General features: G+C 36.1%; 1 protein-coding gene and 1 long non-coding RNA gene across 10 annotated transcripts in view; one reads left to right on the forward strand and one right to left on the reverse strand.

The window, feature by feature from the left end:
* The window catches only part of LOC141522010 (uncharacterized), a 354,724-nt gene that overhangs the window by 315,617 nt on the left and 25,231 nt on the right, over positions 1 to 13,876 (reverse strand). The gene's annotated exons all lie outside the window — the stretch shown is intronic.
* TMCO5A (transmembrane and coiled-coil domains 5A) overlaps positions 1 to 13,876 on the forward strand; it is a 40,518-nt gene that overhangs the window by 11,580 nt on the left and 15,062 nt on the right. For 3 of the 5 annotated variants that reach the window (XM_074235071.1, XM_074235069.1, XM_074235070.1), the window contains 8 exons: positions 737 to 787; positions 2,354 to 2,431; positions 5,182 to 5,238; positions 5,710 to 5,769; positions 6,434 to 6,498; positions 8,079 to 8,148; positions 8,924 to 8,967; positions 10,779 to 11,194. In XM_074235071.1, the coding sequence (XP_074091172.1) occupies positions 737 to 787; positions 2,354 to 2,431; positions 5,182 to 5,238; positions 5,710 to 5,769; positions 6,434 to 6,498; positions 8,079 to 8,148; positions 8,924 to 8,967; positions 10,779 to 10,977 (624 nt within the window). In that variant the 3' untranslated portion in view covers positions 10,978 to 11,194. Of the gene's footprint in view, positions 1 to 736; positions 788 to 2,353; positions 2,432 to 5,181; positions 5,239 to 5,709; positions 5,770 to 6,433; positions 6,499 to 8,078; positions 8,149 to 8,923; positions 8,968 to 10,778; positions 11,195 to 13,876 lie in introns of those variants that run through there. The other 2 variants (XR_012478105.1, XM_074235072.1) reach the window with 1 other exon arrangement.

The raw sequence follows: 13,876 nt of genomic DNA on the forward strand, positions 1-13,876 counted from the left end.
ACAAAGGAAAACAACTAAATTGAAAGTTTTCAAAATATATATTTTTTAATTTACAGAACTCAGGTACAAACTGCTATAAAGAAAAAAAATAACTGGGATAGTTTAAAATTCTGACTATTAATATCATTTAATGGTCAATTGAAGGAAACATTTATCAATACCTACCATGTGTCAAAACTTTATGCTTGGCTCTGGGAACATAAAAAAAAAAGAATGAAGCAACTTGGAAATGACTGGTTTTAAGTATTTGAAGGGCAGTCCTCCTGAAGAGAAAAGAAATTTATTTTGATTTGGCCCTAAAAGGCAAAATAGTAGGGGATGGGGGGGATGGGGGAGATAAGGAGAAAATAAATGGGTTTGATCTAAGGAAAAGCATCCTAAAACACAGGCCAAAATCCAACTTGCCACCTGATTTTATATGACCTGTGAACTAAGAATGGTTTTACATTTGACTGTGTAAAAAACCTTATTTCAGATTTGCCCCATGAGCCTTCATTTGCTGATCCCTTGATTCATTAGATACACTAAAGAGGGGGTTCCTTTTGGGGTGATATTGGTCAAATTCAGATAGTTGTTAAACCCCCTTTCAATGCTAAATTGTAATCCTGTAAAAGGGCTATATTAGTCCACAGGCCAAATTCCAAAGAAGTATTAATAGGGAGAAATAGAAAAAACTCAAATGAGCATAGGGTTATATGGACAGCTGGAGGCACTCACCTTCCTTCTCTCTTCACAGGAAAAGGTCAATGAGGCTTTGACCCATGGTATAAGAACACTTCAGAATCAGGTAGGCCTAGACACAACTAAGTCCCATAGGGTTACTAATGTCCCCATAGCAGCAACCTTGATGAAAGGCATCAAGCAGAGACCAGAAAGGCTCCACACACCTGAAAAAGGGCAATTATTTCCTTCCCTTTGCTTAGATTATGAGGCAACATAGTGGAGAGAGTCTTAGTCTTGGAGTCAAAATCCTTTCTTCATACCTTGCTTCTGATAACTTAATCATCTGCTTGACCCTATGTATTTAAGTCATTTTGTTTCTCAGAACCTCAATTTTCCCTTTGTAAAATGATATGAGATTATATGAATGCACGTGTGTATATATGTGTGCATTGAACATAGGCCTTCCCAACATAATAGGGGGACATAATAGGGTGATATGGGCTCTGTCTCAGATGAAGAATTACCCAAGGACAATTAAGCAGGGTGGGGAAATCCAAAGATCTAATGACAGTTATAAGTATATTCAATTTGACTAGAGAAAATGGTATCATACTCAAATAGAAATGGTCACATGTTGATTTAGGAAACCATAAGTTGTAATATTTTATTGTATTTTTATCTTGTTTAATACTTCCCAGTTATATTTTAATTTTATTCTGGCCATGCTGGGCGAGTATTAGACTGCATGGTCCCATAAACAATGAAAGGAATCCCTAAGTTCCATCCCTAAAATATTTGAGGACAGTGGGGGTTTGACAATGAATTTCAAGCACTTTTTCATTCCCTTCCTCAAAAGCAATTATCTATTTACTATAAACTGGTTACCTCCACACCAACCACCCCAGCCCACATTTCTTAATAAGATTTCTTTTATGTTAAGTGTAAAGAAGTAATTATCTTTGATAACTAGATCCCAAGGTCAGTATAAAAAGGAAACTACCTAATATTTCATTTCTAGATGAGATGAGGGAAAAGATCTGCCTCTATTCAGAATAGGTCTTCTTTTCTTTATGGGATATGTCCATTCCATCATTCCACCCCCCCCCAAAAAAAAAGCACTGAGGGGTATCTCTTGTGCCATATTTAGGGAGTTATAGCTATGGTTATGATATATGACAATTTCACAAGGGAATTTTAGCTTCCCTAATGATACCTGATTCCCAAAGGATTCCCAATTTCCCCATTTCACTTCAATATAATGGATTTATAGAACATGGCGATGACAATGGTACACACATTAGGTTTAAATAAATGACCAGAAAATCTTTCATGGATTAAACCAGAATAAGCCTATCTAGGATTTCCTTGCTCTGAGAAGGTCAAATCCAACTCTGAGTGACTTAGAATGAATCTGAGGTTCAGGTTCAAACTTAGGATGGATATGAGGTTCAAATTTAAGGTTCTATCTAACTTGACTGGCACAAACTGAGAGGCCCAGAAATAAGGAAAGAGATTTTGTCGGGCTTGCTAGAACAAAATGGAGTTATTTACCACCATGATTCCTATTCAGGATCTCCAATACTCCTCTGCCCACTTCCCCTCCCTTGATAAGTATTAATAAGCCCATTAGCCTTGTACAGGATATTTATGCATCTCAGAAAGCTCATTATGCATTTATGTAAAACTACAGCTTTCAGGGAAATCTCATGCATCCAAAGCACTTGTGGCTCAGGAAGAAGTCATTTTGGAATCCCCAGAAGTGTTAAAGGTGAGTGAAAATGTATTCCTGAGACAGTTTAGGTTTAGGGACCTACTAATTCCCTAGGGATTAGCTCTCAAGGTCAGCACAATTCCACATATCTGAGATTCTGCTAAAACCACATGAGCCAAGAGCTTCTATTTTTTTTTTGTAAGGCAAACAGGGTTAAGTGGCTTGCCCAAGGCCACACAGCTAGGTAATTATTAAGTGTCTGAGACCAGATTTGAACCCAGGTACTCCTGACTCCAGGGCCAGTGCTTTATCCACTACACCACCTAGCCACCCCGCCAAGAGCTTCTAAAGTTTTACCTTTGATTTTAGTTTCAAAATTCCAGTCTGAAATCAAATTCCTTATTCTAGCTTCCTTCAGAGTTGACCCCTGACCCTTTACTCATTCATTTGACCAGTATTTGCTGTGATCTAAAATTGTCTTGAGTATTTATTGAATAACTTCCTATAAAAGCACATAGTTATATGAAGTTTGCATCATTTACCCTAAGGCTTAAAAGGACTGAGACCTGCAGATACCTTTCCTAATACGGGAATATCAATCCACAGAAATGTCAAGGCTTACAAAACTTGTTGCTTACATTGTCTCATTTGATTGATTCTCATAACAACCCTAGAGTTTTTTTGTAACAGGTAATGCTGTATTGTCTAATGCCCAGTACATACTAGGCCCTAAATAACTGTCCTCCTGGCATAAAAGATGAAAGAAGAGTTGCAATAGGCTGAGAGAATTGAAAAGGGAGAGGCTTTTCATAAGGACATAGATTTAGAGCTAGATATGTTGGAGGCAATCTAGTCCAATTGCATACTTTTATAAAGAAATGAGAATCAGAGTAACTTGTTCGAGTTCACACAAGGACTAAGTGATAAAATTAGGGGCTGAACCCAGGTCTCCCAATTCCATTCATTTCATGGCAAACTGCCTTCTTGGAGAAATGGGACTAGAGTGGGGTCATAAAAAATGAGAAGTTTAGGATAATTAAATGGAGCAAGAAGGCATTCTAGATGAGGAACCCAATACAACCCAAAGCAGGTTCAATGACCTGAGCATGTTCATCAAAATACCAGAAAGGCATCCAAATTTTAGAATTGGGCATAAGATCATAGGTATAATATCTAGATGGGACTTCAAGAATCAGTTGCTCCAATGCCCTCAAATTAAGATACTGAAATTAAAGTTCAGTAGATTAATGTGATTTCTGTGCTACTTAAGTCAGAGAGCTAGAATTTGAACCCATGTCCTCTGACTCCATGTCCAGTGCTCTTTTCACTAGAACTTCTGGGGGTTACAGGCATGTGTGTGTATAGAGAGAGGAGGGAAGGAATGGAGCTGGATTTTGGATGGAGACTATTAGAATTGGGCAAAAGCAAGGAGGAGAGGTTGTAGTGAGCATTCCAAGCAAAGGCACACAACCTTAAAAAGAATCCAAGATGATATTTATTGGTTTTAAGGAAATGACCACAGAATCTTTCTAAGTATCATGAAAGTTGTAAATGGAAGACCAAAGATCAGGAGAAAAGTTACTGTTTAATGATTTAAGGATCATTAATATAGAAATTATCATTGAAACCATAGGAGAGGGCAGCTAGGTTGCACAGTGGATAGAGCACTAGCCCTGAAGTCAGGAGGACCTGAGTTTAAATGTGGCCTCAGATACTTAATTGCCTAGCTGTGTGGCCTTGGGCAAGTCACTTAACCCCATTGTCTTAAATAAATGAAAAAGAAATTTTTAAAAATATGAAACATACAAAGAAACCAAACTAGAAACTATAGGAGGCTGTTGAGATCACAAAGGGAAGGTAATATAAAGGAATATGAGAAGAGGGTTCAGGACAATACCTTGAATGGCCACTATGATTAGAGGGTAAGATCTGGAAAAGGATTCAACAGGTCAAATAACTGACTTAATCTCATATCCAATCTAGTTGAAATCAGAGTATGAAGAGTTAAATATTTCATACCTGAATGGGAAAATAAATGGTAGTTACCACTGGTAGAAATAATTAAATTAAAAAAGAAAATTAGTAGGCTAGTAGGTTCTGGAGAGGTTAGAAGACAATATTTGAGGAAGGGGGCGGGATAAGCTAAAAAAATTTGGAAGAGGTGAAAAATAGGATTACTGAGCAATAGCAAAGCTGAATAGCATGAATTTATAGAGTATTATCAAACAATAGTAAAGTTAAATAACAAGAATTTATTTATAGGATCTGAAGCAGGGTTGTGCGGAAGCCAGGTGTTAAATTTCCAGTGTGTGAGTGAGCTTTCGCATTTTGAAAATTGACAAACCTATAAATCAAACCAATTACTATTTTGTTTAATTGTCTTTGAAAATGTTTTAAAATTTATATTCAACTTTTAAAAGTATGTCCTGACTTTTTTTGGGGGGGGGGTATCAGTTTTTCAACATTTACAAACATATTCCTAGACCTAAAGTAACATCTCCTTTTATGAAAAATACAACTGGACAAACGGATTTACATCAGGAATTGAAGAACCTGGGTTTAAATTCTGAGTCTTCAATTTATTATCTGGGTGATCTTAGTCAAATTAGCACCTTCAATTCTCCAGGCCAGTTTTTCAATCAAATGAGAAGGTTGGATTAGATGCCATCCAATATCCTCTGAGTTTCTTTTAATTCAAGATGGACAAATTGGAAAGTGACTATATAGTTTCATTTTCCAAGTAAGAGTACCATTTGTTTCTCTAATTCTACTTGCTTTGAGTATCATGCCTTCCTTTCTTTCCATAGACAAAAATACAACAGACTGAAGCCTGTTTGGCAGAAAAGGAAAAGGAACTATTCAAGGTAAAATCATTCCTTTCCCCAAAGTAGGAGGGAAGGAAACAAAAGTGAGCTTAGTAAATCAATAAGCATTGAGAGCTTACTATGTGTCAGCTACCAGATACTCAGATTTAGGTCCCTTTATGATGATACAGGAAAAGGAACCATCTCAAAATTAACAGGATAAATTCCAGGCTCTCTATTCTGCCCCTTGCTCTCTTAATTCCTCCTACTTCCTAACTAAATTAACTATAAATGGTTACAAACTTCAGAGCCCAACAGTCCATTAATTTTCTAACCACTAATTATTCAAAATCTAGATCTAAAAGGGAAAGCAAATTTTGCCTTTAAGGGAAGATTTTTCCTAAAAGGGGAGCCCAGAGACACAATAAAAATGGTTGTTGATGCAGTAACAGAAGTAAAGCAAATGATTCAGGACATAGGTAGAAACATTTTCATTCTTGTATCAACTCACACAGAATTTTGGCCTTCCAGGTCCTGGTGGAATATGAAACAATGAAACATCTCTATGAGACCCAGGCTTATTGTATAAAGGTACAGTTTTTGGTACAAAGGCAGAAAGTATAGAATGGACCAGAGTCATGTTCCCCTATGGCCAGGTCAATTTAAACTCCTGCAAGTGGGCATCCCCCAGCCGCTTATTTTCTGGATTCCTAGCAATATCTTCCCTAGGGTTTTTACTCCTATCCCTTAAACTAACTTAATCACTTTATTTTCATCCTCCCAACTTTCACGATGCCCAACCCAACCACCTTCAAAGTCTTCTATCTTGTTGTACAACTTTTAGAAGGGAAGGAATGGTTAAAGGATGAGAATGTTGGGAAAGTCATATACTTATACAATTTGACAATGTTCAAGTTTTGGCTGAGAAACCTAATATATTATAGCAGATAGAAAACCAGTAAAGAGCCCAATTTGGAATCAGGAAGATATGAGTTCAAGTTCTGCCTCTGACAACAGGCTGGATGAGTGACCTTGTCAAATCTAACTACTCAGTGCCCCAGGAAACTCTCTAAATTATAGATGCAGAACAGTTGATGGTCTGCATTCACAGAGTTCACTTGTTCAAAATCTCCTAGACCAATGAAATCACAGGGTCTGATTCCCAATGATGACAATTAAAACAATAACTATAATTTTATTAAAACTTTTGAACCTTCCAATAAGTGATTGAAGTTTCCTTTATTTCTGTTTAAAGAAATATCAAGAAGTCCTGAGAAAGATGGCAGAAGAAATAGAGACTCGGTTCCTTGAAAGAGAAGTGTGAGCTTTGGAAAACAATCACACCCGCGTTTTAGCAACATTCCCAGAAACTTGCTAAGATTAGGACAACCTGGGACAGAAATATTCCTACTACCCTTTCCTAACCAAAGTCAAATAAGCAACAATTCTACCCATCCAACCAATCTGGCCTTCATCATCCCAACTTGAACAGACTTGAATTCATCCTATTCAGTCCCTTCTCCCAATCCCTCTCAGCAGCAAACAGGATCATCTCCATTCTTTGTTATGTGATCAGTGACATAAATTTTGCATGGGGAGCAAAGCTCACTATAATCCTTATTGGTATTGGGGGTATGATAGGATGATAGATTTAAAATCTACTGTTTCCACTTTTAAACAAAATAGTAACATCCACTTCACTTTGCAGGGTCTTCTCATTTTACAGATAAGGAACCTAGAGATGTTAGATGACTTGCCCATAGGCACACAGAAGTTTTAAGTGGCAGAACCAAAATTTTAATCGAGGTCTTTTAACAATTTAGTACTCATGAATCAAAATAACATTGACAGGGGAAATACTATACTTTACAATGTAATTTTTATTGTAGAATGTTATAGAAAAAAACAGTTATTGTAGTAAATTATAGGGGGGAAGTTCTCAGGCTAGAAAGCCCCAAAACATGACAATTCTATAAAAAAAAATTCCTGGATAGAGTCTAAGCTATCCATTTCTATAAAACTCCAGAATATTCACAACAATTGAGACTCAAAATTAAGATCAAAAGGAGGGGAAAATTTTACTTAATCATGAGAAGAGTTTAAATGACAAAATAGCTAATACAGATCAATGCAATAGTAGATTCTTTTAGCATTATTCTGACAATGTTGGTAATGTGGAATGGGAGAAATAGCAGATGCTACACAAGATTACCCTGATCAAGGTTCCTTTTAGATTTTATTAGGGTCTAGAGGTGAAAGGGACCTTGGAAATATCCAATCCAACACTTCAATTTATCCATAAGGATATAGATTCATAGAGCAAATCTGGAATTTAAAAGTCAGGTCTTAGGAGACTGAACTTGAACCAGAAGGAAATGAATTCAAATCCTGCTTCATAAGACTTACAGTTGCATGATCTTAGGTAAACTAGTTTTCCTTATCTGCAAAACTAGTAAGGAGATTAGAGTAGATGAGCTTGAAGATCTCTTCCAGATCAAATTCTATGATCCTATAAATCTCATAACTCCCAAATTAATGTAGGAGTATATTGTACTCCATATCCCTGGGGCTTTTGAGGGGGTAGTACCATATTACTTAGTAGTATGATCACTAATCAGATGAGGAAACTGAGACCTTGAGAAGTTAAGTGACTTTTCCTTTCAGGTTGCTATATTATCTCAAATCTGAATTTTGGATATAATAGTAGGTTAACCACATAAAACTGTAAAGTAACTGTGAAATGGGAGTTGAAAGTGTTTTCCAACACCTTTGCTTAGGATTCAGATTATGACTTAGCTAAGAGAACCCTATGAAAGATAGCCCCTATTTTTCCTCAGTTACTATAATGTAAAGGCCTAAATATACTTTGTTCAGTCCCTTTCTTGTGGGTTTTTCCCCAGATCAAAAGCTCTAAGTGCTCAACCAACAAGACCAGGGTTATTGCTGGTGGATGACATCCAAAATGATGCGGTGAGCATTTTTTTCCCTCTTCCCAATTTTAGAGGGGAGGTTGGTTTCCAAAAAATCTTAACAAATTTTTATCCATGAGAACTAGCCTGGTATATCAAATAGAGCTAGCATCAAAGCCAAGAAGAATTAGGTCTGAGTTCTGTCTCTAACACAGTGACTGTGACTATGAACAAATTCACTTAAGGGTATAAACAAATGTACACATATATTCAGAGGGGAGGAGGGACACAAGCTGAAAACTAAACAATGAGAATCTTCCTGACTCCAGACCCAGAACTCAATCCACAGAGGCAATGTCCAAGGTCAGATCAAATGGCAAGTCGTAAATAGGGAGCACTTAATTATTATTTAGCCTTTTGGAAGGAAAGTACTGTAGAATTCCAAGCTACTAAAATCACTATTTTTTTAGACTTGTATCTTCTCTCTGGGAATAGGGACATACCATTTAGATACCTTTTGTAATCTAGTTAGTGGATAGTGGAACCAATTTGATAGAAGTGGTATAATTAATAAACAGACCTTGGAACCAGAAACAATTCAAGCTTTACACTGACATATTCTGAGCAACTCTGGTATGAGGTACCTAAGTTTTCAGTACTCAACATAACACACTTACTCTGCTTTGGTAGAGGGAGCTTCCCCACTGAAAGTTTCAGATATCATAGGGCTTAGAACCTGGCCCCGCCTTCTCCAAAAAAAGTTTGGTAGAGGAGTTAAAAAAAAATCACAGGTCCTTTTATACTTACTCACTAGTACCCTTCCCTCTTCACTACAGGAGAAGATCTCTATTGGAAAAAAGAGAAACTACTTCTGGTACAAGTAGGTAGAAAATCTTTGTCTTAAATTACTGAAACCCAAGCCTACCATAATGGGCCCTTCCACAAACAAGGGAGTCTTGTGGGGGTGATGGAAAGGAGATAACTTTGTCAAAAAAAAAAGTGTTTTAGATGTAGTACTATTTAATAGTACTGTGATCAATGATTAGATCTTATGTTACACAGTAATTTTTCATTTATTCTAAGGTCATTGATAATCTCAACTTTTTATCAGAAAATCTGGAAATGAGCCAGAAAGTCTTCTAAGCAGTCAAAATGATTTTACAAAATTCATTCACTAATGCTAGCACATAAAAGATTCCCTTACTCAGAATCCATTGTTCATGCTTTATGCCAAATTCTAACATACCTAATTACTTTATTTCCCAATAGATTAGAAAGCTGTGAGTCAAAGGGGGGGGGATTTAAGTCAAAAGGGGAGGAAAGCTGCTAAACAAAAGCATATTGATATCAATAAGAAGTAACTAATAATCTTCCATTTAAAGAGAAATTTTGTTCAATTAAATTTAATTAGAATTTTTATATTCATGGACACTACTTCATATTCATTGTCTCATTTGATAGTTAACAATGGGGGGAGGCAGAAAATAGTACTGAAAGTATGACATGAGAATTCAAAGGGTAGCTAGAGAGTGTTGGACCTGGAGTCAGCAAGACTCATCTTCCTCAGGTGGAATCTTGCCTCGCTTATCTGTGACTTTGGGCAAGCCATTTAACCCTGTTTACCTTCATTTCCTCATTTGTATTATGAACTAGAGAAGGAAATGGCAAATCATTCCAGTATCTTTGCCAAGAAAATCCCAAATGGGGTCAAGAAGATTCAGACACACACAAGTGAAATGACTAAACATGAGAATTCAGGGATCATTGGATGTAAGGGCACATTGTACTCCATATCCCTGGAGCTTTTGAGGGGGTAGTACCATATTACTTAATAGTATGATCACTAATCATATGAGGAAACTGAGACCCAGAGAAGTTAAGTGACTTACCTAAAGTAAGTCAATAATAGAGCCCATCTCAAATCCAGATCTCTTTGATTCCAAATGTGATGCACTTATCATACCATAAAAATGAACCTGAGTCATTTTAGTTTTATTTAGTTTTCTATTTTAGAAGGTAGGGTAAAATATTTCAAGATATCATAAAGATAAATCCCAGGAATGCTTTAATGGAATGCATAAAGGGGATGTTTCATTTTATCTGCAAAATTTGCAAAATATTTAGTCCTCCAGAGATGATAGGACTATCCCTGAAGATGACTCCCCAAAGATCCACTAATCCCCAGATAAGCTCCCTAGGTTCTAGAGCTACCTGGTATGGAAGATTCCTGATTTCAGTACATGAAACTTTTTTTTTAAAAAAGGCTTTTCTTTGTCCAGCTTCTTTTGGTGAGTATATAGGTTTTTGGATGGTTAAGGGGCTCCCAAGTTCAGAGAGCTGGATTCTATTTCTGCATCCAAAAATAGTTGGACAATGTCAGATTCTATTTCTCAGTGATCCTTTGGTTCTGAAACAGGGCTATTGTAGAACTAGCTTATACTTCATGAGGATCTATTGTTAGAGTAGCAAGGTAAACACTACAAAGGTAAACACTACAAATCAGGACTTGATTTATTGTTTATCTAGACATAAGGTTAAAAATGAAAATTTCCTTACCCAGCCCATTCTTGGATTCTCAATTCCTAGAATGAGTAATAGAATTAAAGTTAGCCTTCACCTAGTCCAAGAGGAAAAGACTTCAATTTACCTCAGTGTGTTTGAGAAACAACTAATCTAGCACTCTCTTTTCAGGTGTTTTGGATTTTTCTTCATTATAATCTTATTGATGACCAAGTTACAAAGCTTCCTGGTTTTCCATATTAATTATGTAAATTCAGATGTGATAATGAATGCCCTGCCTAAGATGATGTCCCGGTTCACCTTGCATAGACTGAGATGCTTCTTACAACCATTTTTATACCTGGAGGCAGATGATGTCTTGCCTCACTAACCCCTATTGTGTGATGTACTTGAGTGACTGGAAACAAAGTATGACAAGGTCAAAAGAAAAGAAGATGAACTTTGGATAAGAGTTGCTTTCCTAAAGTGATCTGTCCTTATATGCCCTTGCCATCGTTTTCCCAAGTTCTGCTGTCCTGGTGACCTTCCCATTTAGTTTTACTTCCAAGTTTTTTCTCCCCGATAAATTTGTCATTGTGTTTATATAATGTGAGGTGTAAAAGTTTCATTAAAGGGGGTAGAGATGGTGGAGGGAAAAGCATAAAGAAATGACTATCTTCAAAATAATGTATTAATAACATTTTAATACTTTTGCGGAGCTTCTCTATCTCCTCTTTATAATCTTATTGTCCATTAGGCTTTTCTAGATTCATTTTGCTAAGTAGGAGAGGTTCTAGTTGAGTAGGGGTAGGGGGAGGGAGGAGTAAAGTCAGTTAGAACTGTGTGCAAAATGCAATCTTTGACATAACTAAGCAACCTTTGCTCTCGTCCACCTTCTGATTATGATTCTCATGTCCTCTCAAATTTATGGATTGAAACCAGTTCCTTAACTATACTGCAAATGATGTTCCATTCAAAATTAGCCAGGTCAGGTTGAAAGGTAATCACACCCATAATCGGGAAGCATTTGTTAATTTACTAGACTATTAGGTTTTGGAAATAAACAAGAGTCCCATTCTAAAAAGGCACTCAGCATTCAAATATCCTGAGCATCCCACAAAGTTTAAATCACACTAAAACTTTGAGAATATTCAAAATACATTCAAATGTACCAGATCTAAAACTATACGTTAAATTGGCAGTCATCAAAACTGCCTAGTACTGCTTAAGAAATAGATTTGGACCAGTGGATTAGGATAGGTGCAAAAGATTGTTTGACAAGCCCAAAGACTTTCTGGGATAAGAGCTGCTGTTCAAGAAAAACTGCTGGAAAAGTTTGGCAAAGATTAAGTATATAGACCCACATATCACACCCGATACCAAAATAATAAAAATTTAGACATAAATGATATCATAGACAAATTAACATTAAGAAATACTCTGCACCCTATACCAAAATGAGGTCAAAATGGGTACAGGATTTAAACAAAGGGTGATACCATAGACCAATTAACATCAAGATATACTCTTTACTTGTTGGTTCTATGGAAAAGGGAGAAATTTATAAGCAAATAAGAAATAGTGTAATTATAGATTGCAAAATGGATAATTTTTTACTAAAGTAAAAACCAGTGCTGCCAAGATTAGAAGTAAAAGAGAAAATTGAGAAACAATTTTCACAAGTTCTGTAATTGAATCAAATTTATAAGGTTAGAAGTCATTTCTCCAGTTGATAAGTGATCAAAAGGATATGAACAGGCAGTTTTCAAATGAAGAAATTAAAGCAATATAAATATGAGAAAATGTTCCAAATCATTGATGAGAGAAAAATACAACTCTTTGAGGATACCACCTCACACATGATAGGCTAAGATGACAAAGGAAAACTCTGGGAGTTTTGGGACATTGAAGTTGTGAGCTAATTACAACCATTTTGAAGAGCAATGTGGAACTATGCCCAAAGAGCAATAAAACTGATCATACTTTTATCCAGAAATACCAATACTAGGTCTATACCCAGAAATTAAAAATGGGGAAAGTTCCACATATTCCAAGATATTTGTAGCAGCTTTTTGTAGTGGCAAAGAATTGGAAATTAGGGCATGGTTGTAAGTTATGGTATATGAATGTTATATAAAAAACCATGAATGGTTGAGAAGCATATGTAAAGAATTTCATGAACTAAAACTGAGCAAAGGGAGCAGAACCAAGAGATCATTATACACATTAACCACAACATTGTGAGTTTTTTTTAATTTATTTTCATCCATATGTACATGCATATTTCCCAATTATAAAATTTCCCTCCACCTCCCTTCCCATCTCCTCCCCTCTGCAGGGAACAATTAGATTAACATTGTACATAGATATTTTGTTAAGCATGTTCACAAATTAGTAATTTTGGCATGAGGAATTAGGATTAAGGGAAAGAGATATATGAGATAATATTTATAAAGTGTTCATCAGATTCAGAAGGGTTGGTTTTTTTCTGTGTTTTTTGTTTTTCTTCCTCTGGTTGAGGATAATATAGTCCATTACCAGCAAATACAGTTGTCCTAGCTAGCTCTCTGGACTGCTGAGAGGGGCTGATTCCATCAAGGTTGTTCATCTCAAAATGTTGTAGTTAATATGTACACTGTTCCCTTGGTTCTATTCTTTCGCTCAGCATCAGATTCTTTAAGTCATTCCATGCTTCTCCCTCTACAGTCTGACCATTTATGGCTTCTTATAGAACAATAATATTCCATAGTATTCATGTACCATAACTTGTTTAGCCATTCCTCAATTGATGGGTATCCCCTCAATTTCCAATTCTTTGCCACTACAAAAAAAAAGCTGCTCTGAATATTTTGGAACATGTAGGACTTTTCCCATATTTTATAATGTCTTATGGATATAGTCCTAGAATTGGAATTGCTGGGTCAAAGGGTATGAACAGTTTTATTGCTCTTTGGACATAGTTCCATATTTTTCTCCAGAAAGGCTGGATCCATTCACAACTCCACCAGCAATGCATCAATGTTCCAATCCAACAACCTCTCTCAACATTGATCATCTTCCTTTTTTTCTCACCTTGACTAATGCAATAGATGTGAGATAATACCTCATTGTTCTTTTGATTTGCATTTCTCCAATCAATAGTAATTTGGAGTATTTTTCATATGATTATATATAGCTTTAATTTCTTCATTTGAAAACTCTGTTCACAACCTTTGACCATTTATCAATGACTTGTGATCTTATAAATTTAATGCAATTCTCTATTTTATGAGACCTTTATCAGAACTCCT

This window comes from Macrotis lagotis, chromosome 4 (genome assembly GCF_037893015.1).
Source record: "Macrotis lagotis isolate mMagLag1 chromosome 4, bilby.v1.9.chrom.fasta, whole genome shotgun sequence".
In the NCBI taxonomy this organism is placed as follows: Eukaryota; Metazoa; Chordata; class Mammalia; order Peramelemorphia; family Peramelidae; genus Macrotis; species Macrotis lagotis.